The sequence below is a fragment of the Labeo rohita genome, chromosome 25, assembly GCF_022985175.1.
Source record: "Labeo rohita strain BAU-BD-2019 chromosome 25, IGBB_LRoh.1.0, whole genome shotgun sequence".
Taxonomy (NCBI): Eukaryota; Metazoa; Chordata; class Actinopteri; order Cypriniformes; family Cyprinidae; genus Labeo; species Labeo rohita.
Window position 1 is genome coordinate 15100421 of NC_066893.1, and position 22818 is coordinate 15123238.

At 40.8% G+C, this 22818-nt stretch overlaps 1 protein-coding gene across 6 annotated transcripts; it reads right to left on the reverse strand.

Moving 5' to 3' along the window:
- Positions 1-639: 639 nt before the first annotated feature.
- Positions 640-21738, reverse strand: cnot1 (CCR4-NOT transcription complex, subunit 1). 6 transcript variants are annotated; one of them, XM_051099338.1, is made up of 49 exons: positions 21537-21738; positions 19025-19325; positions 18837-18944; positions 18627-18725; positions 18450-18518; positions 18310-18364; positions 18000-18203; positions 17720-17888; positions 17433-17559; positions 16806-16919; positions 16550-16720; positions 16321-16448; positions 15803-16043; positions 15596-15715; positions 15365-15493; positions 13510-13661; positions 13272-13422; positions 12991-13177; positions 12779-12901; positions 12246-12370; positions 11850-12136; positions 11691-11769; positions 11337-11567; positions 11094-11234; positions 10829-11008; positions 10619-10735; positions 10404-10514; positions 9333-9410; positions 9066-9243; positions 8845-8975; positions 8450-8746; positions 8227-8367; positions 8037-8141; positions 7843-7962; positions 7559-7753; positions 7224-7366; positions 7027-7135; positions 6778-6947; positions 6450-6681; positions 6092-6355; positions 5840-6003; positions 4629-4746; positions 4275-4376; positions 4015-4188; positions 3777-3926; positions 3476-3656; positions 3252-3384; positions 1637-1771; positions 640-1545 (listed from the first exon to the last, which is right to left on the reverse strand). In XM_051099338.1, the coding sequence occupies exons 2-49, from the start codon at positions 19124-19126 to the stop codon at positions 1467-1469; spliced, it is 7119 nt and encodes a 2372-aa protein (XP_050955295.1). In that variant the 5' UTR covers positions 19127-19325; positions 21537-21738; the 3' UTR covers positions 640-1466. The 6 variants fall into 6 exon arrangements, with proteins under 6 accessions (XP_050955295.1, XP_050955293.1, XP_050955298.1 ...); XM_051099336.1 differs by having other exon boundaries at positions 8845-8993; XM_051099341.1 differs by having other exon boundaries at positions 6110-6355; positions 15371-15493; positions 21537-21737.
- Between the last annotated feature and the right edge of the window lie 1080 nt (positions 21739-22818).

The window sequence follows — 22818 nt, forward strand, 5'->3', positions numbered from 1 at the left end:
CCCTGGTAAAATTCATATTCCAGAGGCTAAATATCAGGTTATTGGAGTCACTTCAACCCATGGATATAAAAAAAAACAACCCACAGCAACAATGTTTAAGTATCCCAGTTCTGTGGAAAAACTGCAGACTTGGCAACGATAACACATAACTGCAGAGGGCCCCAAAGTCACAAAAATACACAAAACTGTACGTTATGTTACTGTCAAGTCTAACCACAAAGGATTTTAAACGTAATTTTTTTTTTTTTTTTAATCTATGAAAGTGTAAGACTTGCTTCTGACAATAAATGTAGTTTAAGATAAAGCATCAGCTACACACAAATTTGCACCCTTTTCAGTATGGTCTCAAAAAGCTTAGCATTTGTTAGTACATGGAAAGCATCCAGCTAACCTGTTTTAATCAACCAAAATCACTTGTACCCTTTGAGCTTTCCAAGAGGACTTGAACAGTGTTCGACTGAAAAATTAATCTGCAAACAAAATTCATATGAAATTCACATCTTGTTTCTCCATCTGAATGGTAGGTGACACACAAAAAAAGTTGTCACTTTAAGGGACAGAAATTGGTAAAGTTCAACCATATGAATTCAACAAATGCAAACATTAACAAATGCAAATGAAACGACAAGCAGGCAAAGGTGCAGTTCAAGTGTTTAATGCGGTAACTACAGAATGCATACATACAGGAAATAAGTAGCGGAACTAAAGGCAACTACAAAGTACTACAAAATACAACACGCGGACCAATACATTTACAAAACATTCGAAATCCTTACAAAATGAGCTGTATTGGTCCTTTTTGTTCTGCAAGTTGAATCTTTGTACAAACTCCGAAGATCCAATTTACCAACAAATTTCTGAATATTTCCACAATTGTACAAGTGCCAGGGAGAACCTCCAACCCAAGATTTGTTTCCTCACAGGTGCAAACTAGTGACCCCCCCTGCAGTCCAGGACATCGGTCCGATCCTATCAGCTCACCACACTGATAGTTCTCCCGTTAAAAACCAAACCTCAAAAAAAAAAAAAAAAAAAAAAAAAAAAAAAAAAAAAAAGAAATAAAACAAGACAGCTTCCTTAGCCACTACCAAGCTTCCAAACAAAAGTCAATCCATCTTGAAGGCAAAAAAATAATTTATGGAGAGTTAGGGGGAAGCCAAAAAGCAAGGAGTGAAATGTGCTCAAGCGTGTGCCTCACCTTTGACAAAAAATTACTCAAAATCTGCTCTTAAATGTCCCTTTTTAATATTTACATTGAACATTTTTAACTTGTAGAGGGAGAAAAAAAGAAAACCAAAAAAGTAACTCCTCAGGTCAGATGCCGCCCGGTGGAAGGCGAGCGGGAATCCAGTGCCGGCTGTGTGTCGATCAGACGTGCGGGGTGTTGGTTGGGCAAATTAAGGGTTGGGGAGACTGAGAGCCCTCTCGCTCTCTCTCTCTCTGGGCACAGGAGCAGTTCCTGCAGCCTAACTGGCACCTGTTCCCTCCATCACCTGCTGGGCCTGCTTCTGCCCCATGCAGCACTGAGCCACCGACTGGAACAACCTGCACACACACACAAAAACATTGGTGACACTGCAGTTCTTCCATTTTGAAAATGCAGAAACATGCGTTTGTCTCATGTTGGCTCCCTTACTTCTCGATCTCTGGGGCACAGTGCACAAAATCATGGCTCCAGAACTTAAAGGCAGGGTTCTTGATCAGCTCAATGAAAGTGATGAGCAGACCCCACGGGTGCGGTCTGTTCACAATCAGCCTCTCCAGCAGGACCCTGCAAGACACATGAGTTAGCCAGGGTTATAGTTATACAAAAGTGTCATTTGAAAATACACATGAACTGAAATTAAATTAAACACTTTGAGCTAGTTGCCATGCAACATTCACATTTTAATTGTTTAACGATGTATTAAAAGAACAAAACTAAAACACTAATAAGATCAAAATTAAAAATGACAAGTTACTAAATCTAATTGTAATGAAAACTTCCCAAATTCCATTTTTCTGGATTACATTTTTTTTCCGTTTTCATTTTTCTAGTTGTACTGGCTAAATTAATTAAAAAACAAAAAAACAAACAAACAAAAACTCATCTAATTTATTGAATATATATAAAAAAACCTTTATAAAAATCAGTTTTATTTTTTTTTTCCAAATTGTTTTTCAGTTTTAATCTTTCTAGACTACATTTATTCCAGTTTTAAATTTAAATTCTAGACTTGTCGTAATACTGTTGTAAGAGTTAAAAAATAAAAAAGCATGTCTAATTAATTGAATTTATAAAGAATTAAGTTTATTATTATTATTATTATTATTTATTATTATTATTATTTATAAAATCAGTTTTATTTTTTCTGCAAATTCAGCTTGTTTTAAAGTTTCCTGGATTACATTTTATTTTTTCCTAGATTCTGTTGTAATGGTTAATTTTTTTTTAAATAAATAAAAAAGCATGCCTAATTGATTGAACTTATAAAGAATTTAATTTATTATTATTTATAAAATCTTTTTTTTTTTTTTTTTTTTTTTTTTACTTTTTCTAAACTTTTTTTTTTAAATGGTTAAATTAAAAGATATCAAAAAGCATGTCTAATTGTGTTTTTTTTTTTTTTTTTTTTTTTTTTTAAAAATATATTTATTATTGCATTTATTTACCAGAAATACTGTATTGTGTATTTACATTTTTCTGGTAAACATTCCTTAAAATGTTTTAATAATTTAAGTAGTAGTAGTACTAGTACTATCATTACGTTTAGTAATGCTGCTGCAGTTTCTTCAAATTAAACCAAACTTTTATTTTGACAGGTGCATTATCAGGTTTCGATTTAAGTGTACCGAGCTACTTTAGATTTATCCAAAAATGGGCAAATTCCATGACATTCCATGTTATACAGTAAATTCTATTTTTATGACTGGATTCCGCGATTGTCTGTTTTCTCCGCATTGTGGAAATCACAGGGCCCTAAATAATAGACCTAACAGACCTTTTAGCAGCTAACAAAATTAAAGATTAATACATACTGTAACAAATTAATAGCTCACAATTAGTTCATTTTAATTATGCATTAACATTGACTAATGGGACCATAAAACATTCCTGAATTCTTAATTTAGCTATTAAAAATGACTAAATTCAGAGAGCCTGTTTTGAGTTGGTTGATCAAAGATTGAAAATGTAAGATGTTAAAAAGGCTAGTATCCATACAAATCGCATTCGTTCTTATAAATGACTATAGTTTAGATATAAACCCTACCTGGTGATCTGCTCTTGAATGGCTTCAGCGTTGGCCTCGGCAAACAGATACAGCATGGTACAGCTGAAGTAGTGTGTGTGGCTGTTTGGATAACGCAACTGATTGGCTATCGCATTCAGGAACAGATAGCGGCCTGAGGGGACAAAAACAAAATCACAATGTGAACCAAACGTAGATTGGAAGGGGGGAGGTGGGGTTAAAAAATTTATTATTTTGCATCTTACCCTCAGTGTCTAGATCGACTGCGAGGTTCTGGAAGATGTCCATGTGAGCCGAGTGAGTGATGGTGCTCATGGAGGGAGTGCTACCCTTGTTGTGAATGTGGGCGATGGCCTGGGTTCCAACGTACAGCACCAACGCGTTGATCAGCTGAATGTTGTAGCGGTTGCCTGGCTCGTTAGACACCTAGAGGTATGAAAACATACATTTGGAGTTTGGAATCAAATCAACATGTTTCAGACTTGCAAAAAAGCATCAAATTAGAGTGTGTTGTGAACTCTTGTGATGCAGAGTGGCGCCCCCTACCTGCAGGTTGCTGCGCAGCTCAGAGAGGAAGGTGACAGGAGAACGGGTCTTGAGGTAGGAGTCAAGATCCTTCTTAAACTGGGACGGCATCACACCGGTGAAGTTCGTGAGGATGCGGGGAGCGATGTTGATCTCACTCAGCATATCCACCTGGTGAACACACAGTTGAAGTTACAACTGCATACTAAACCATAATGCATCACATCTGATGTTGAATGTTGTACGTGAAACTCTCTACCTTCAGATTAGGGGTGAAGGGGTCTGGAAGCCTCATGTTGCGGGGGAAGGCACTCAGGATCAGATTCCTCAGCTGGATGCAGTTGGGTGGGATGACGTCGCAGAAGCCATAATGGTAGTCGCACAGGAATTCTGGGAAGTCATGTAGCAGGACAAGCAGCACACGAAGTGTTCCCTTGGAAAATAGAGAAAGAAAGTGCAAGGTCACAAACTGATCCGAGGAACCACTAGACAGGCTTCTGAAGGCAAGAACGTTCATACCTTGTAGAGAATTTGCATAGGTTTGTTGAGCTCAACATTCCTTAGGAAGGGTGCAAGATACTTGAACAAGTCAATCAGCAGCTGGGCATACATTGGCCAACCCTGCGAGACAAAATGTTTAAGGCAAAAAAGGTAGTCAGCGATTGACTGTAAATGAGATGTGGATGGACATAAATCCTGTCCAATCCTGTTCAAGGGCCACTTTCCTGTAAAGTTAACTCCAACACAACTGCCTGGAAGTTTCCAATGATCCTAAAGACTTTGATAGGCTGGTTCAGGAGTTTAATTACGGTCAGAAAAACATTGCAGGAAGTGGCCCTCCTAGATTGGACATAACATGTTGCAGATACAGACCTTCTGTTGTGGGGTATGCGCAAGCATCCTGGCAATGAAGATGCGGTGCGAGATGAGCTCCAGCCAAGCATAGACAAATCCGGGTGCTTTAGTCGGCCTTAGGATGTGGAAGGTGTTGCTGAAAAGAGAAAATGTCCTTTAATACTCAAAGACTGATCACCATCACATTAGGAGGTTTCACACATTTTCATAGTTCATAGAAATATTGGAAAGTTTTCTCTTTTTGGCGTTTGCGCAGCAGGAACTAAGAACGCATTTAATTCTAAGAACTCCGCTTGGGGGAACTAAATTAGCTCCTACTTCAGAGTAGGGTCTAAAACAGCTCTATCGGAACTACCAGTAATGCAAGTGTATAAAATGCATACGAAACACCAGCTACCTGGAATTTTTAAAAAGCTTTGTAAAAATATTTACAGTGCGAACACGACCTGAACACTGTTGTCTGCAGTGTTGTTCTTTTCTCAACCTAGCAGGTTTCTACTGGTAAATGCAACAAGTGTGACAGCACCTTAAAGGTGACGTTCACTACCAGAACAAAACTTTACAGATAATTTGCTCACCCCCTGGTTAGCCAAGATGTTCATGTTTGTCTTTCTTCAATCATATAGAAATTGTTTGAGGAAGACATTTCAGGAATTCTCCCCATATAGTGGACTTCTATGGTGCCCACGAGTTTGAACTTCCAAAAATGCGTTTTAAATGCAGCCTCAAAGGGCTCTAAACAATCCCAGCCCAAGGAAAAAGGGTCTTATTTAGCAAAACAACCGATTATTTTCTGAAACAATTTACAATTTATATGCCTTTTAACCTCAAATCCTGTCTTGTCTAGCTCTGCGATGTGCATGCGTAGTCCGTGTAATCCGGGTCAATACAGTTAAGGTAGGTGGAAATATTCCCCAATTCATTTTCTCCTCCAACTTCAAAATTATTCTTTATCACTGCAGAAGTACTGACACAGTCTAAGGCCCTTCTTCCTCAGGCTGGGATTGTTTAGAACCCTTTGAAGCTGCATTTAAACTGCATTTTGGAAGTTCAAACTCAAGGGCACCATAAAAGTCCACTATATGGAGAACATTCCTTAAATGTTTTTCCTCAAGAAACAATTTCTGAAGACAGACATGAACATCTACGGTGACAAGGGGGGTGAGTAAATTATCGGTAAACTTTTGTTCTGGAAGTGAACTTCTTTAAAACTAAATCCATGTGCTTACCAGAAGGCAGTGAGGGTCTGGAAGTTGATGGTCTCCAGCACATGCTCTGGTGCGTTAAGCTCCAGCAGAAGCATGATGAAGATTCTGTGGTATGGAAGCTGCTGGAACTCTGTCTGCCTCACATCGTGATCCTGGATCAACACACCCACCACAATGCCCAGAACCTGCATCATGACAAGAAAATTAGCATTGTTGCGTTTTTTTTTTATTTTTGGAGATGTTGATTAAAGCCAACAGTAAATTACATCTAACCATTGTAAGCATTCCAACCTTGTTGAGCAGGTTGATTTTGGTAACCGTGTTGGTGGCCTCTCCGGAGTGTTTGACAAGAAGCGCAATGAGCCTAACAAAAGCATCCAGGTTGTGGTAGCACTTGGCCCTGATGATGGCGGGGCTGGTGGTCGGGTGCTGCTGTTCGGCTTGAGCCCGGTAACTGATTTCCACGCACATTTCTGTGCACAACCGGAAGAAGCGAGTGATCAGGTCATCGGTCTTCAGGATGCCCTGCTGGTGCATCTGCAAGAACAAGCCAAGTGTTACAGAAGGAAGTAATGCAGATCAATTCTAACTTTGAGAGGAACCAATTTGGGACTTGAGTGTTACTGCTAACCTGGCCAACGAATGCAGAGAAGGCCTTGGTGCTGTCTCTGCCTGCAGCAGCTGAATGGTACAGGTTGACCCATTCCCTCAGCAGGTACTCTGCCTTCTCTCTAAGGCCTGGTGGGTCATCATACTCGGAGGCTTGAGAGATACCAGAGTGCATCATGAAGTTTGGCCCACCATGGTGACGATCGATCATGGCCTCGTAATTGGAGCGGACAACATCCATCAGCTGGGGCAAACTAGGGGTCCCGCAAAAGTAAATCCAGGTTACTTAGTTTTTTAGTTACTAAACAGACATTCAGTTGAAGGACTAGCAACATAAATGGTTGTCTTACCCTTCAGGAGCATTGGCTCTGGAGTGAGCATTGGTCCTCATCAGCGTCTCAATGGTGTGGAAGAGATCTGCCTCAGTGATGTGACTCACGCTGCGTTCGTCAACCAGCAGGAGCTTCACCAGCTGCATGGCGAATGCCACGGCCATGTAGTTGAGCCCGTTCTCCATGGACTGAAAAGAGACAGGTGTAAGTATCTCATGAACTCATTTACAACAGTTTCCTTTTAAGTCCTAGACACCGTCTCCTCACCTGAGCCAGGTGTAAGTCATACTGCTGCATGTTGACCAGGTGGTTTCTGATGAGGAGCTCCACAGCCTCAACGTTGTATTTATATTCATCTCTGCACTCAATCAGGCATCTGCAGGGGCGTAGAAGAAAAGGTTAGGACCTTCGAGACCCATCTATGCTTTGGACAAGCAAGTTTACACCACATTTGTAGTACTGGCCTGGTGATTTGTTTGTTGCACCACTGTGGGCCGTAAGCACGACCATCCTGTAGGGCTTTCAGCACCAGTAGATGGCACTCCCTGTAGCTTAGCAAAAGATCAGTATCAGCGCCACTGGTGGCATCCAGCAGACCCTCGACAGCCTGAGAGTAAGCAAGAAGATTTGTTAGATTTAAGCTGAGATCGTTATCACATCCAGAGTTTAGGTCTGAAACATCTGCCTGAACATTTTGGTTGATGAAGACCAGGTGGTGTTAGGATTGAAGCTAAACTCTGCAGAACAGTGAGCAAAACTGAACACCACCACCATAAAGGGTAGTCCACCAAGTTCTAACCTTTTGCAAAAGGCCAAGGGCAGCGATGCCATCACGGGAGTTCCTAGCCATGACAACGGCCTCCAGAAGGCTGCGTATGGCCTGGGTCTGTGGGTTCATGGCCAGTGCAGGTGGAATTGCATGCAAGTGCTGCTCCAGGTCTGAAATGCACTTATCGTAGATGTGAGCCACATCATCAGTGGGCCATGCCTGTTGCTGTAATGCAGAAAAGAGAACCTTTAAGTTACCTAACCCATGTAAAAACCAAACAATCTCTTCAAGCATGATTCTTGAAGGTTCTGTACCTTCATTGGTTGGGCAAGGAAACCAGTGGGCTGAGACAGGTCATTACTGGGTAGGAAGCCTGGAACATTTCGGGCGAACTCCTCATAAACAGCCAGCTGTTTAGGATCCACTCCACCGACCTAGAAAGAGAAGCAAGTCAGAATCAAACGTTGTACACCATCAACCTGATGAGAAATTTGGAAAGAGCTCTCACCTTCAGTCTGATCTGCTCTGGCATACGCTCAGCTTGATAGGTGAGCACCATCGGGTCACAGTAGCGACGGCCTTCTTGGCGAGCATGCTTCCTCAGCTCGAATTCCTGCAAGAAAGAGAAATTGTCCAAATCAGACTTGTTTTTGGCTGTGTGATCATGCTAGATGACAAGCAGCTGCGCAGGGACTCACAGTTGCCAGCCTCTTGTCCATCTCAGGTCCAGCTTTCTCCACTGCTGTCTTCTGGATAAAGCAACAAGCAAGCTCACAGTTGTCCTGTGCAATACGAGCAGCTGCCTCTTCCATCATCTCTCTCTGCTGAGGTGTGGGAGCCTGCAATGGACACGCTCAGATTCAAAATGCTGAAAATGAATTGATTTTGTGCATCAGGATTGAGCCGAAAACATTTTCCTACCCTAAGGGCTGCAGCAAAGCTGTTCTTCAGATTGGTGGCGATGCTCATGAGCAGAGGCTCTCTGCAGGTGATCATGGCCATGCCGGCGGTCAGGTTACGCATCATGTGGTGGGCGGCCACGCGCATGTGAGACTCCTCAGAGTCTAGGGCAAAATCCTTCCTGACTATCTGCTCGCAGGTGGTCATGGCGATCTTGATGGATCGGTCCACCACAGGGTGCACCAGTTCCTGTACAGCACGCTCAATTGCTGGTCTCACGCACTGCTTCAGCTGAGGGTGGGCCTGTAGCAGTGGGATCTACACAAAAAGTAAAGCAGCACATTTAAATATTTTAAAATAAGTTAGTTAAGAAAAAAAAAAAAAAAAAGTTTGTCTTGGTAGAGTGCGAGACTTACGTTAACATTGATGTTGATGTGTGGGGCCAAGCCAGCCAGGGCGTACACATTGATGTCATGGTAGCTGAACTGTGGTGTGGGTGGCCCAGTTGCCGTACAGGTCGTGGTGGTGGCCGGGGCCGAGGGTGCAGCTGTAAACGGTACAGAATCTACTTCTGGTTAAACGGGAAAATTACGGAAAAGAACATGCAACTGACAAAATGCCTGTTGTAGTGTAATACCTGTTGTAACTATAGGCAGCATCTCTTCGGGAGGCTTGGTCTCTTTCTTTGGTGCAGAGAGCTGCTCCTCTAAGTTCTTCAGCTTCTCTTTGTCTCTCAGTAGATTTCCTGGTTTCAGCTCACTGATGTCCAAAGACAGGTTCTTGCAAAGCACCTCAATCTCAAACTTAAGATTAAGCTGTGAAGAGTGATTTGTGGGACTTAGTGAAAACACATCTCAGTGGAAGGTTATGTACCATAAGTTTAGAGTCAACAAAAGCAACTGACCTTTAAGTCATGTTCCTGGTGGAGCTCAGCCAGTACATTCATGATGCCCATGGTCCAAGGGTTCTGCGGTCTGAAGATCTACAAAACAGGGCACCATTTGTTTAAAAAAAATAAATAAATAAATAAAAAAAATAAATAAATCAAATTTACATACACCTTTGCAGAATCTGCAAAATGTTAATTTTACCAAAATAAGAGGGACCATACAAAATGAAAGTTATTTTTTATTTAGTACTGACCTGAATAAGATATTTCGCATAAAAGATATTTACATAAAGTCCACAAGAGAAACATAGCTGAATTCATAAAAATGACCCTGTTCAAAAGTTTACATACGCTTGTTTCTTAGTACTCTGTTGTTACCTGAATGATCCACAATTGTGTTTTTGTTTAGTGACCGTCTGCTGATCTTCAGAAAAATCTTTCAGGTCCCACAAATTCTTTGTTTTTTCCGCATTTGTGTGTATTTGAACCTTTTCCAACAATGGCTGTACTAAAGATACTTGCATGTTTCCCAGAAGCAAAAAAAAAAAAAAAAAAAAAAAAAAAAAATTACATTTATCCTGATCTTCAAATTCCAAAAGTTTCCCCCAGGCTCTTAACACATCGTTTCTCCTTCTGGAGCATCAGTGACCATTTGAACCTTCTGTAATAATAGTTGCATGTGAGTCCCTCAATTGTCCTACGGGTGAAAAGATGGATTTCCAAATCATAGTCATTGTTGGAAAGGGTTTAAGTACACAAAAATGCTGGAAAAAAAACTATGAATTTGTGGTACCTGAAGGATTTTTCTGAAGAATAGCAGGCAGATAACTATTAACAAGGGACTCATGAACTATCACTAAACAAAAACAGCTGTGGATCATTTAGGTAACACCACACACATCAAGCATATGTAATCTTTTGAACGGGGTATCTTGCATTTTATATGATCCCTCTTATTTTGGTAAAATTAACATTTTGCTGATTCTGCAAGTGTATGCAAACTTATGACCTCAACTGTTTTTGCAAAACTGGCCCACACTCAACACCTGACAACAAAATTGGGAGAGAAAATAGCATGATTATTACCACACTCCGTAGACTTGATTCCAAGACTTTGGCCACAAAGGGGACGACATACAGTAACTCCTGTTGGCCTTTCACATAAGCCTCCAGCAAGAGAGATTTCAGCTCCAGGTCCTGTAAGAGAACAAAACATTAATGTAGTCACACAGCAAGTGTGAATAAAGAATCGGATCCTTCTATAAACATTTCAAGCTAAGGTGATGGAAATTTCAACTCACTGTGTAAAGAATTGGTTTGTTTTTAGCTAAGGTGATCATTCCAAGCCAGTGACCCAAATTCTTCAGCAGGGATCGATCTGAGAAGTTAGCAGCTGCCTTATCAGAGGTAAGAAGGACCTACAAACAACACAATGGGGGAACATTAAGTTATCATAATGTAAGTATACCTTGGATGTATGACTTTAGTCATGTTATATTAAAGAATGTTACCTTGATGTTTCTGTAGGTCTCATTGAGAACCATCTTGACAAACTCTGGGTTTTTCAGTGTGTCCAGAAAGTTTGAATACAAGCTGTGGAAGTTGGGCTCAATGCTGACACGCTTCATAACCAGGTACTGAGAGACCCAGGGCATGAATTCTTCTTTCACAGTCTCTTTCAGCTCCTCCACCTTCAAAAAAACCAGGAAGCAATGACTTATGAGGTAAAAGCTTAAACCTATGATACACAAGAAACAGACTGTAAGAACAACCTACCTTTTGGGACATGTTTGATTGGGACAAGTTGTTGAAGATGAATGCAATCTTCTCCTGAACATTCTCTGGGGGCTCAACAATCCTTTCAGTCTGGTCTGTGGCCACCAGCAAAGTGTCAATGTTTGTTGTGTTGATTGACGGCTGTGGAAGAATTTAAAACATCAGATACCAGAGATGAGTCGATCTTAGACCAATGGCATTTCAGAAGATTACATTAATGGAACAGTGACTATGTGCACTCACTGGCACGTCCTTCTTCGGTCCGACAGCTGTAGGTCTCGTGATGGTGGTGGTTTTGGCAGCAGTGGTAGTTGTGGTTGCTGTGGTCACTAAGGTGCTGGCTTGGCCAGGTTGGGGGGCTTTGGGGGTCTGAGATTGAGCTTGAGCCTGGGCTAAAGCCAGGCTGCCAGGGGTGGTAATGGAGCCTTGCATCTTCACAGGAGGGTCTCTGGACTGCTGACCGTACTCTATATACTACAGACAGTCAACATACAACAGAAAACTTATTCAGCTGAAAGTTTAACAAACTAGCACAGAGAGAGATATTACAGGAAAACGCTGTGGGCATGACCAGAATTAAATTTAAAACTAGGTTACCTCTTGTAAATGGTGCGGAAACTGCAAGAAATGGGCTATTGATGCCAAGTGCTGACAGTATTGGGGATAGTCCTTCAGTCTGAGGAAGAGAGTGGTTCAGATTTAAAAGGAAATTCATCAAAAGATGTAAAAGTGAAAAAGCAAGACTACTGACAGTACCTATTTTTAAATCTATCTAGTGCAGCGATCCCAAAGTAATACATCTTTGATCCGAAAGGTTTGCGCAAGGCTTCCAGGACATATCGTAAGGCCAAGCCCAGCGCCATGTACGTCACCAGGCCTTTCTCAATGATCCCCCCAAAGAGGCAAGCAGTGATGTGCAGCTCTTTGTCCGGATACTGAGGAAAGAATCGGTACTCCTCGAACAGATTCCGCAGCATGCAGTTAAAAACTTCCCGTTCCCGCTTGATGTTCGAGTCCTTAAATCTCTGCAGCATTTCCAGCACCTGCATTGAATTAATCACTATGAATTCAAAAGCTGTACCTGAGAAATTAGCATTGAGGTATTGGGAATGAGTAAAAGCAACATTCTAAAGTTACTTCCGGCAGTCTCACCTCATCCACAGACATTGTGGGGTGCGGCGGATGGTTGTAGATGCGCTGGAAGTAGCTGTTTGCCTCATCGTCTATCTCCTTACTAAAGTGCTGGTTTGCCTCGGGCCACACCTGAGAGAGGTCAGCTATAACAAAAGAGGGAGGGGGGGAAAAAAAAGAAAAAAAAAAAAAAAAAAAAAAAAGTTACAGCACTTTATGCATTTAAAAATCACTTAATTTGTAAAAAAAAGACTGACTAAAGCACATATTCAGACGTTCCAGGCAAACAGTTTGATTTCCTTCACATGTCAGATGGAAGAAAACTATTATATACACGGATCCAAACTGGTTGCCAAGAACATCTTGCAGTAATGTAGACTGACCTGTATTTCCTCTTATGTTCTATTGACATTTTTGGCTCAGTGATAAAAGACTCTGAAATAGGTGTCAAAAGGACTTTTATAAGGCACTGAGTGCCAATTTTGAGAGGAAATACAGCTTGAGGCGCCTGGCACTCTTTCAGCCACACCACCACTTACAGGCCTTCATCTTACTCTGCTGGAAGGTGGGCGGGTTCAACCCCGGTGTGCTCATCTTCCTGGTGCCAAAGGGATCACTGCTGACGGCAGGCATGCCCAAACCTGAGCCAATCCCAGTCAAGCTTGTGCTCAGAGGACCTAGAGATGCAATTCAAAAAAATTTGCAATGCATTCACAAATAAATAAACTAAAAAACAGCAGTAGAGCCTCACTAGGTCTCACAGTACCTGGGACCGTGATTCCTGGGAAAGCTGTGCTGGGGTTTGGGTTGGGCAGGTTTGAGAAGGCTTTGGCTGGGGACTGGGGGTTGCTGAAGGCAGAGCCCTGCAGGCTGGGGAATCCTTGCATGCTCGGGGTGTGAGAGGTGGACGAGACACCTAGACTCAAAGAGCCCATCGCAGAAAGAGGGTCCATCTGAAATACAGAAATGCAGATTTGAATACACCATCAAAATATACAGTTCAGCCGATCTTTAAGCTTTCATTCAGTAGGTAAGGCCCACAATTACCTGCACAGGTGAGATAGCATCTAAGCTGCTGGTGCTGGGAGCTCGTCCCTTTGGCAAGACTCCTGGTGGCGGCTGCCGGGCCTTGTTCATCACATTGCTACAGTTGGCCACCATGGTCAAGATTGTCTCTGATAGCTCTTGAGACACACTCCTGCTCAAAGAAGCCAACAAAACAGTTTAACTTCAACCCAAGGATGTTCTTAAAATGCTTCAACATGCGCAAAGTCTACGTACGTACCCAGCACAAGACTGCAGACATGCAAGCATGGTAGCCAGTGTTTCAGGAGGAAGTTGAGCACTTTTTGGCTGGTCTTTCTCAGGGGCCAAACCACCCATGATGGAGGGACAGCGTCTCTTCAGGAACGTGACACACGCCTGGATAAACGGCTCCTAATAGAGAAACACAGGATGTGTCAGTGTTCATTAACATTTGCTTCGAATTCAAGATACACTACCATCCAAAAGTCTTTATTACAGATTAAAGGGGTTCTATTATACTTTCTGAATTGTATGTTTGGGCATTAAAAAAAAAAAAAAAAAAAAAAAAAAAAAAAAAAAAAAGATCTACAAAGTTCAAAATCTCAAAGTCCACTCCAAAGGGAGATATTTTGTCTTTTAAAAATCCCGGTTCAAGAATTACAACAAACGGCTCCTTTGGACTACAGCGTTGTTTTCCGGGTGTTATGATGTCACAACGCGGCCCATTAGCATATCATTAAAATAAATCCCATCTACGGACATGCGAATGGTTGGGGGGTGGGAAGGGACGAGGTGGGGGATTAGCTTCTGGGACGCTTCAATGAGCTGCGGCATGGCTGGTATAAACGAGCATTAACTAGAGTGGCCGCGATCAGCTCCAGCAGCCGCGTGCAGTATAAGGGGGTCAAAATACATGCCGAGGCGCGGCTGGAATAAACAAGCATCTGTACATCAGAGCCTTAACGCGCGGCAGACGTGTGGTAAGAGATTTATTTATCATACAGTGTAGATAGCCTCACTTATAACCCAAGTGTTTTTTGAAAATGCATAAACTTGCACTAGACTAGGCTAGGCTAATCAGTGATGATGTTTTTTGATAATAGGAAATGTAAACATTATAATTAGTAACAACATTTTTATTTAATTGTCGTCATGTTAAATACAAATTAATTAATTAAAAATTGACTGAAAATGATTTTAGCCTTATGCTGGAGCTGGTTTCAGGCAATGAAACCAAGAAAGAAAATAATTAAATTAGTACGATAATATCATGTATCGGCAATGTTGCAGGCTGACGATAGGACCCAACACCACTGCAGCATCAACTATACCTTAATATCTTTAACTATAACGAAGCAGGCGGAACTTGCTGCTTTGGCAAGGGGTGTGGCAACACAAACACCATCTAAGCTGTTTGCCAATCATAATGTACTGGGACAGCTAACCAATCACAACATTTCGTTTTTTGGAAGGCGGGTCTTCAAACCCAGAACTAATTGAGCCATTTGTGCCAGGCTGGGGAAAAAAGGTATTGTAATGTAAATTATCTGAAAAATAAATGCATTTTTCGAACCAACAAGCATGAGAGCATGTTCTAGTACACCCCCAAAACAAAATCAAGAATTTGTAATAGAGCATAATGGGACCCCTTTAAAAAAAAAAACTCCAGAATCAATTTTCTGCTTATTTACACACCCCCCATGCCATCCAAGATGTTCATGTCTGTCTTCAGTTTCAAAGAAGGTTTTTGAGGAAAACATTCCAGGATTTTTCTCCATATTGTGGACTGCAATGGGGAAAAGGCCCAAATTGCTTCAAAGGCCTCAAAGGCCTAAACATTTTTTTTTTAATTTCCACTTTGCTAGACAAGACCCTTATTCCTTGGCTGGAATCATGCAGAGCCCTTTGAAAGCTGCACTGAAACTGCAATTTAGACCTTCAACCCGTTGGTCCCTATTAAAGTCCACTATATGGAAAAAAAAAAAACAACTTAGAATGTTTTCCTCAAAAACCTTAATTTCTTTTTGACTGAAGACAGACATGAACTTGGATGACACGGGGGTGAGTACATTTTCAATAAATAATTGTAAAAAATAATTGAAATATCAACGTACACTTACCCCGTGCTCTCGTATTTTGTCAGTGAGCCATTTGTCAAGTTTGAGGTATTCACGGCGAGAGGCAAGTGCAGCAAGGTCAATAACAAAGGCAAATGGAGTACCATTCAGCAGCATCGATAGAGACTGCAATGCACAAAAACAAAAGCATTCAAAAAGAGTTTTTTTTTTTTTTTTTTTTTTCCCCAACCCTATTATCTACTCCTCATGGCAGCAGGAGACCAATACCTTCAAGTCCTGAGCCACATCCAGGATGCGAGATAGCTTGGCCTGGTCGTACTGCTCTCCTCTCATGTACCACTCGGCCATAGAGTGCATGATGAGCTGGCGGATGGAGGGGGACTGGCCCTGGAAACATAACCCAGGCCTATATTAATACACAGTGACACCACAACAGAACTTTGCTTCTCTTCAAACAATGTCAAATACACCCACCTGTCCATGCCAGGCATAGTGCAAGATGATGGCAGAGTTGGGGTGGTTGCCCAGGAAGATGGGCATGAGGGTGGAGATGAGCTCATGACGCAGGGTGTGCCAGGAGGTGCTGATCTGCAGCAGCGCCAACACTAGCATGTCTGGGCAGTGCTTGATAGGGAAGCTGAAGAGCTGCTTCACCTGTTCGTAATGCCCAACTTCAGAAAGGCGCAAGAGGCTCTCCACAAGGTCCAAGCTCTTCCTGTTGACCAAAGCAAAAAGAGAAGATATAAAATATCCACCCTTTTCCTCAGCTTATGGGTAAGACTTCTGGTTCATTAGTATAGCAATGTGTAGTAAACAGTAAAACAGTTTGCACTACAAACCAGTGTTCTTGTAATTAAGATAATACATGTAATACATATAATACATTTAACACTCATAAAATTTACAAATGACCGTGCCCACTCTCACAGGAAGAAAAAAGGTGGACATAGACAATTTTTGGAAAAACTAGTCTTAAACTGGTTAAGACTTACCATGTGGCTATTTCTCTGTTGTCATCCTCAGGTGGGGCCTTCAGGATGTCAATGGCAACCGTATGACAGGGATAGTCAGCAAAGCAGAAAACTTCAGGACTCATCAGCGAGTGCTGGATGAATGACAGCTAGACAACACAAAAGAGCAGGACTTCAATATGCTACTTCATTTCCAAGGCAAAGTTCTAGACAAATTAGTTTAATCTGATTTGGTGTCACTCAAGACTACCTGTCCTTCTGCATGCTTCCAAGGTCTGTAGATGAGATCCACTGGGAACACCTCCATTCCCAGACCCCTCTGGATCCCATAGACCACTATCTGAAGCCCCTTACTGTCCCGGATAAGAAAGCCAGGGTGGTCTAGCTCATAGGTCACCTCTTTGAAATTCAGATTGGGGTTCTGAGAAAAACAAGCAGAGTTAAACTGAGTTCTGGTCAGCTAACGAACATTTGATTGGTGGTGCATCTAAAACAAAGAGCATTACCACTTCTTTGACCACATCAATTAGAACTTCAACATTCCAGGTGTGGGCCTGAGAGCCGTCACTCTTGTCCTTCCCATCGCTCCAGATCCCACCGCCCACCGGATTTGAGATGGTCTACAGATAAAGAGACAAACCAGTTATTCAAACCTGTTCACATTCCCTAGCTGATCCTTTAAAGGAAAAATCCACCTCCAGAACAAACATTTACAGAATTTACTCACTCCCTTATCATCCAAGACGTTCATATTTTTCTTTCTTCAGTCAATAAGAAATTATGTTTGAGAAAAACATTTCAGGAATTTTCTCCATATAGTGGACTTCAATGGTGACCCCAAGTTTGAGCTTTCAAAATGCAGTTTAAGTGCAGCTTCAAAGGGCTTTAAACGATCCCAGCCCAGGAGCATTTAGAGCCATTTGAAGCTGCATTTAAACTACATTTTGGAAGTTGGGGGCAGCATTGAAGTTCATTATATGGAGATAATTCCTGATTCTCTCCCCCCCAAGAAACAATTCCTTATTGACTGAACAAAGAAACGCACATACATCTTGGATGACATGGGGTTGAGCAAATTATCTGTAAATTTTTGTTCCGGAAGTGAACTTCTTTAACTCAAACTTCGAACATACCTGTAGGCCGATGCCATCGGACAGCCCAGAGTGAGTGCGGGCCATCATGCCCAGCACTCTGGCCACCTGACTGGCTGTCACCTCTCGGACCCCATACTGCAGGATTATGTTCCTGCACTCATCAAGACTGTGAAAATGCACAATAAAATCAATAAATGCATGGACATCCTTTTAAATGAAGAGCATCAATAGTAAAACCCATTGACCACATTCATGCCAACAAGAATCCAATCCAATGGAATTTGAATTTTGGGTGCTTTTTTCCCCTCAATGCAAGCTGTTAATACCTTGCACAAAAGCCATAGCCAACTTCTTGCATGAAGTCAGCAAGAGAACTCTCCATCATGGTCTTGTTTAATTCTCCAGAGTCTGGCAGGATCCTGTCCATGAGAATGTCCCGTTTGTCAGGGTACAGCAGTGGTGCGAGCACCACAGGACAGCGCTCCTGCGGGAAATCTGGGACACAAACAAAAACATAGGACTAAATGACTCTAGAGCACAGCATGAGAACCACTTCCCATTGGGAGAATGTGCCAAACAAGTAATTTAGTGGATTTTTCCACTAACCTCTGCACAGTGTTTTGAGGAACGCGTCAATCTGCTCTTGCCCGACTCCGCTCGAGCCCTTCTGACCGAACAGAAGATGGGAGAGGAGCAGATGCAGAACCTCTATGGCAATGTCCTGGAAGCCACCTTCCTGATTCCCTCCGAGGTCCGCGTCCACGTATGAGCGGAGGAGGTCAGGGAGCTTCTGCTTCACAAATTGAGCAGCTGCGAAAGAAAGCAACCGGGATTTGAGCCAAAAGCCTTTGCAGAGAATCTGATGCTGCAGAAGTGAAACTGAAAATGAAGTAAGAGTCAGGAAGTGAAGACTCACCAAACCCTCGAAGGTCTGCGTTGCTGGAGTTCAGCAGAGCAAGGCCAAAAATCACCTAGTGAAAGCAGGGACATTTTTAAACTGCCATTCTCACAATAAATCTTTGATTTCTGGAATATACTGGAAAACACTGTGCCTACCTCCTGAACCTTGCTTAGCTTAAGAACTTTACTCAGCTGAGTAAATAAATGAGGTGATGGTTTCAAACTCTACAAACAAACAGATACACAAACAATGAACTCAAACAAGCACTTGATCACAAAACTGCTAAATTGAATACAAAAAGGCTAAATAATTTGAAAGGCAGATCAACACACCTTTTGATAGTGCAGGGGATTGTCAATGGCGTAGCAAAGCGTTGAAATAAAATTTGGTTTCGTAATAAGAGACACACACTCCTGAATCAGAAACTGTGTCTAAAGCAATTAAGAGATGGGAAACAACACATTAAAGCACATTTTGAAACGAACAAACTTTAGTTTCGAATTAGAAGTCTTAAATTTTAAAGCAGAAGCTAGGTTTATTACCTGGTGGAAATCTTTCCCACTGCTTTTACCATCGCCACTGAAATCCACATGGGAAAAGAGACAGCGTAATAAATGCCGGTCTGCCTCAGGGCCGTGACGATTCACAATCTGAGAAAAAGTGATGCATCAAATTGTCAGTACCTGAAATTTAGAGATCTAAGCATATTTAACGACACCAAAACACTCACGTGTTGTATTTCCTGCTGGCTGGCTCTGTAGTTTTTCTTAGTTAAATTGTCCACCAGGTAGCTGATTTGAGACAAAGCCAGCGAGAGCGAGTCAAGATTCATTGCTGGTTGGGGCGGAAGCAGGCGGCCGAGCCCGGCGCAAAATCACCATTATTCCCCTTTAGTCACTTCAGTGATAGGTTACTTCTGTCGGTCCCCCCCCCCCAAAAGGTGTGAAAAGTGTCCGGTGTCCAACAAGCAGAGTCTCTGGGTTGATGCTGATTCCAAGTAACGTCCTTCAGTGCAATTCTTAGTGTAACATCTGGACAAACAATGATTACAACGATTAGAAAGAGCAAATCAAAGTAAATCATGCAACAAGTATTCCACAACACACTTTGAAGAAATAACAGACCCAAAAACAAAAATTGTCATTATTTGTTATGGAATGCTATGTTTTCTCTCCATATAATAGATCAACCAAAACCATTTAGTCACCAACATCTATCTAGACATCTTATGTGCCAATTATGCTCTATATATAGTATCCACTATCTACTCAACCATGTAGTCTACGAATCTTATGAGAGATTCTGGTGGCCCCTCATCTTTCATTACATAAGAAACACTCCAACAGTTGACTACATGAAATATCCATCGTTTCACACTTTGTTTTTCGGTTAAATAAATGTCACTCGGATATCTGAAATAGACTTAAGAGTGAACACTACATTATTACCTACTAAAAATGATGCATACTTTATAGGACACACCTGTGCAGGTTTGGAACAACATGAGGGCGAGTAAATTACATTTTTCATTTTTGATGAACTGTTCCTTTAAAAACCTTCAACATACTAATTTATTAAATCACTGTGTAATGTAACGCAACAGTAAACTGCACCAATTTAGATGTCTGAAAGCTTACAAATCTCCATTTCCATAATTCGAGTCAGTTTGTTTTATTTTTAACGCACTGAGGGGAACTGAACGGTACCGCTGCAAACCGGAAGTCATACCCACTCAGACTCTCACAGGCCTTGACTAAAGTTGAAGGGTCGCACAAACAAGAGTAAATAAACCTTTAGAACGTGTGGCTGCTGATACATTAAGGCAGTCAATGGCTTGTAAGTACATTTATGAGAAAACAAGTGTTTAAAGTGACGTTTTGAAATGTAATAAGATCACAAGTGATTTCCACAACATGCAAGCGTCTTTATATTTACCTGCTGAAGCAGCTTTCTTGAAAAATGTAGTCTAAATGATTAAATAAAACAAAATAAGTAGTTAAATTATTCTTACAGGCAGTTTTTAAGCTATATAACAAACGTAACGTTACAGGTTCAGCTTCGAACACTAGTCGCGTAAAAAAAAAAAGCAAAAAAAAAACAGGTAACGTTATGACTGGTGAAAACATTTAATAATTTAAGCAAAGAATAACCTGCATGACTAATATGTAACTTTAGTGTTATTTTCACAAAACAGCTTCTAACAACAACAACAACTTGACTTCAAACGATCAAACACTCCCAGTTTGGCTGTGGACAACACCGTTAGCATATCAGCATTCCTAGTGCTAACTCATCTTCCATCCAAGTTGCTCCTAATTTATTAATATCCACCTAATTATGATTTGAACAGCTCTTCGGATAGAGATTTAACAGGTAAACTACTGTATTATCTCGACAAGAATTCTCGATATCCTTTTAACAGCCAGTTGTGTCAAATTCAATAGCAGCCGTGCTAAATCAGAACTTCCTAACAGCTAGGCTAAGCTAACAGCCTAAACCTCATTGTTTCAAACGGTGACGAGCGTTAGCCTGTTCCCGAAAGCTGTGCGACATGCTCATCTGGGGCATCGTTGGCTGACAGGAACCAGCCTGCTGGTTTGTTTTGGGCATTAATTTTAGAAACGTACGAGTTTTAGTGCATCTTCATGCCGCTGTGAGCTCCTGCAAGTACAAAATGTAAGCAAACGCGTTCATATCATACAGTTTTAGAACGAATATGGCTAATATCTGGCAACCGAACATGTTACTCATGTGTAAATGCGCATTAAACGCACTGATATTCGAGTTAAAACTATTAGCATACGTGTAGGCGAAAGTAAAGCAGTGTTGATGAACATTAGCAGCCATGCAGGTTGCAAACAGCTGCACTGCTGTGGCCCGGGCCTCAATCAACACATTTATGTGGTTGGAGTAACCGAGCAAGGCAACAAACTCGCTGTCTAAATCACTCCATGTAGCAATAGCGCTCACCACACAAGTCTTAGTCATAATTATATTTTCATAATTCATATTAATGATTTCATCCACCGAACCGTTATGGGCCGTTAAAGGCAATCGTAGCAGTACGCGCAGGGTTGGTTGGGTTTTTAAGACTTTTTGGCCGTTAAAAACACCTAGGTTAGCTACACGCTAACGAGCTACCGTTAAATTAGCCGAGCAGACAACATATGATAACCAATTCATAATTTGAGCGATTTGTGAGATTGTACCGAAAACGCTATCGCGGCGAGAAGACGCGTTACCTCGATCTTGGAAAAATTACGTGCGGATGATCATTTTCGTCGTATTTCTTCGTTCTGATCTTGACGGATAAAAGGTCGCTTTCTCCCTCGGTTCGGTTTGGATTTTTCAAAATAAAATGGCGACTGTCACGGCACGCGCGCGCACCCAGTGCGGTGCTTATTGAGCTCGCGCACGAGCTCGCGACTACGCAACATATGAAATGATGCGCGCTGACACTCCTCCATTCCCATGCGCACAAATGCTGCAAAATGATGAAGGCCCCGCGCAGATGCAGACGCACACCTGTTGCTGTGCGAACGGATTGCCAATTACGATTAGATTGGATATCAGACGGGTTTTTGCAGGAATGTACTGTTCAGGTTTTCCCTGTAAATAACCTATAAACTTTTATGAAACACCCATATATATAACTTATGAGTTATATGTATATATATAAAAATCCAACATAAAATTGAGGTAATTATGGAATAAGAAAACTATGATTTCCAGGCCTAAAAAATTAAATGTGTGCATTTTAAAGTTCAGTTAAAAATCACAAAAAACGGTGACAACATATAATTTATTATTTTGTATATTATATATAAATCATGCTGTATGTTCATTTATATGTATATAAATTATATAGAAAACCAGTCTACTAATTAGTATTAGAACAAATTAATTATTATTGTAGTATAATCAGTTACCAGTTAAAATGACAATTTTACTATCCCTAAAAAGTGTTATACAAGTAAACTTTAAAAAAAAAAAAAAACGGTGACAACATATCATTTTTTTTGGTATATAGTATGTAAATTATGTTTTATGTTCATTTATATGTATACATAATATAGGAAACCAGTGTACTAATTGATCAGAACAAATTCATTATTGTAATACAATTAGTTACCTGTTAAAATTAAGATTTTATAAAATATAAAACATAAAACAGTAAATATAAAACATAAGAACTTAAATTTAAACTTTATATTTAAACATTTACATTTTAAATCTATAATAAATTATAGAGAAATAAATAAAACTGTGATTTACAGGCTAAAAAATTAAATGTGTGCATTTTAAAGTTGAAGAAAAAAAAATCACCAAAAAAGGTGCAGGAAAATAATGAACATAAAATATAATTATTATATTTTATATATATTTATATATATTTTATTGTAATGAATCATATTTTTTGTTCATTTATCTTTATAAATTATATGGGAAACCAGTTCACAGTTTAATTATGATTATAACAAATGAATGATTATTGTACTATAATAAAATGAATACAATAAAAAT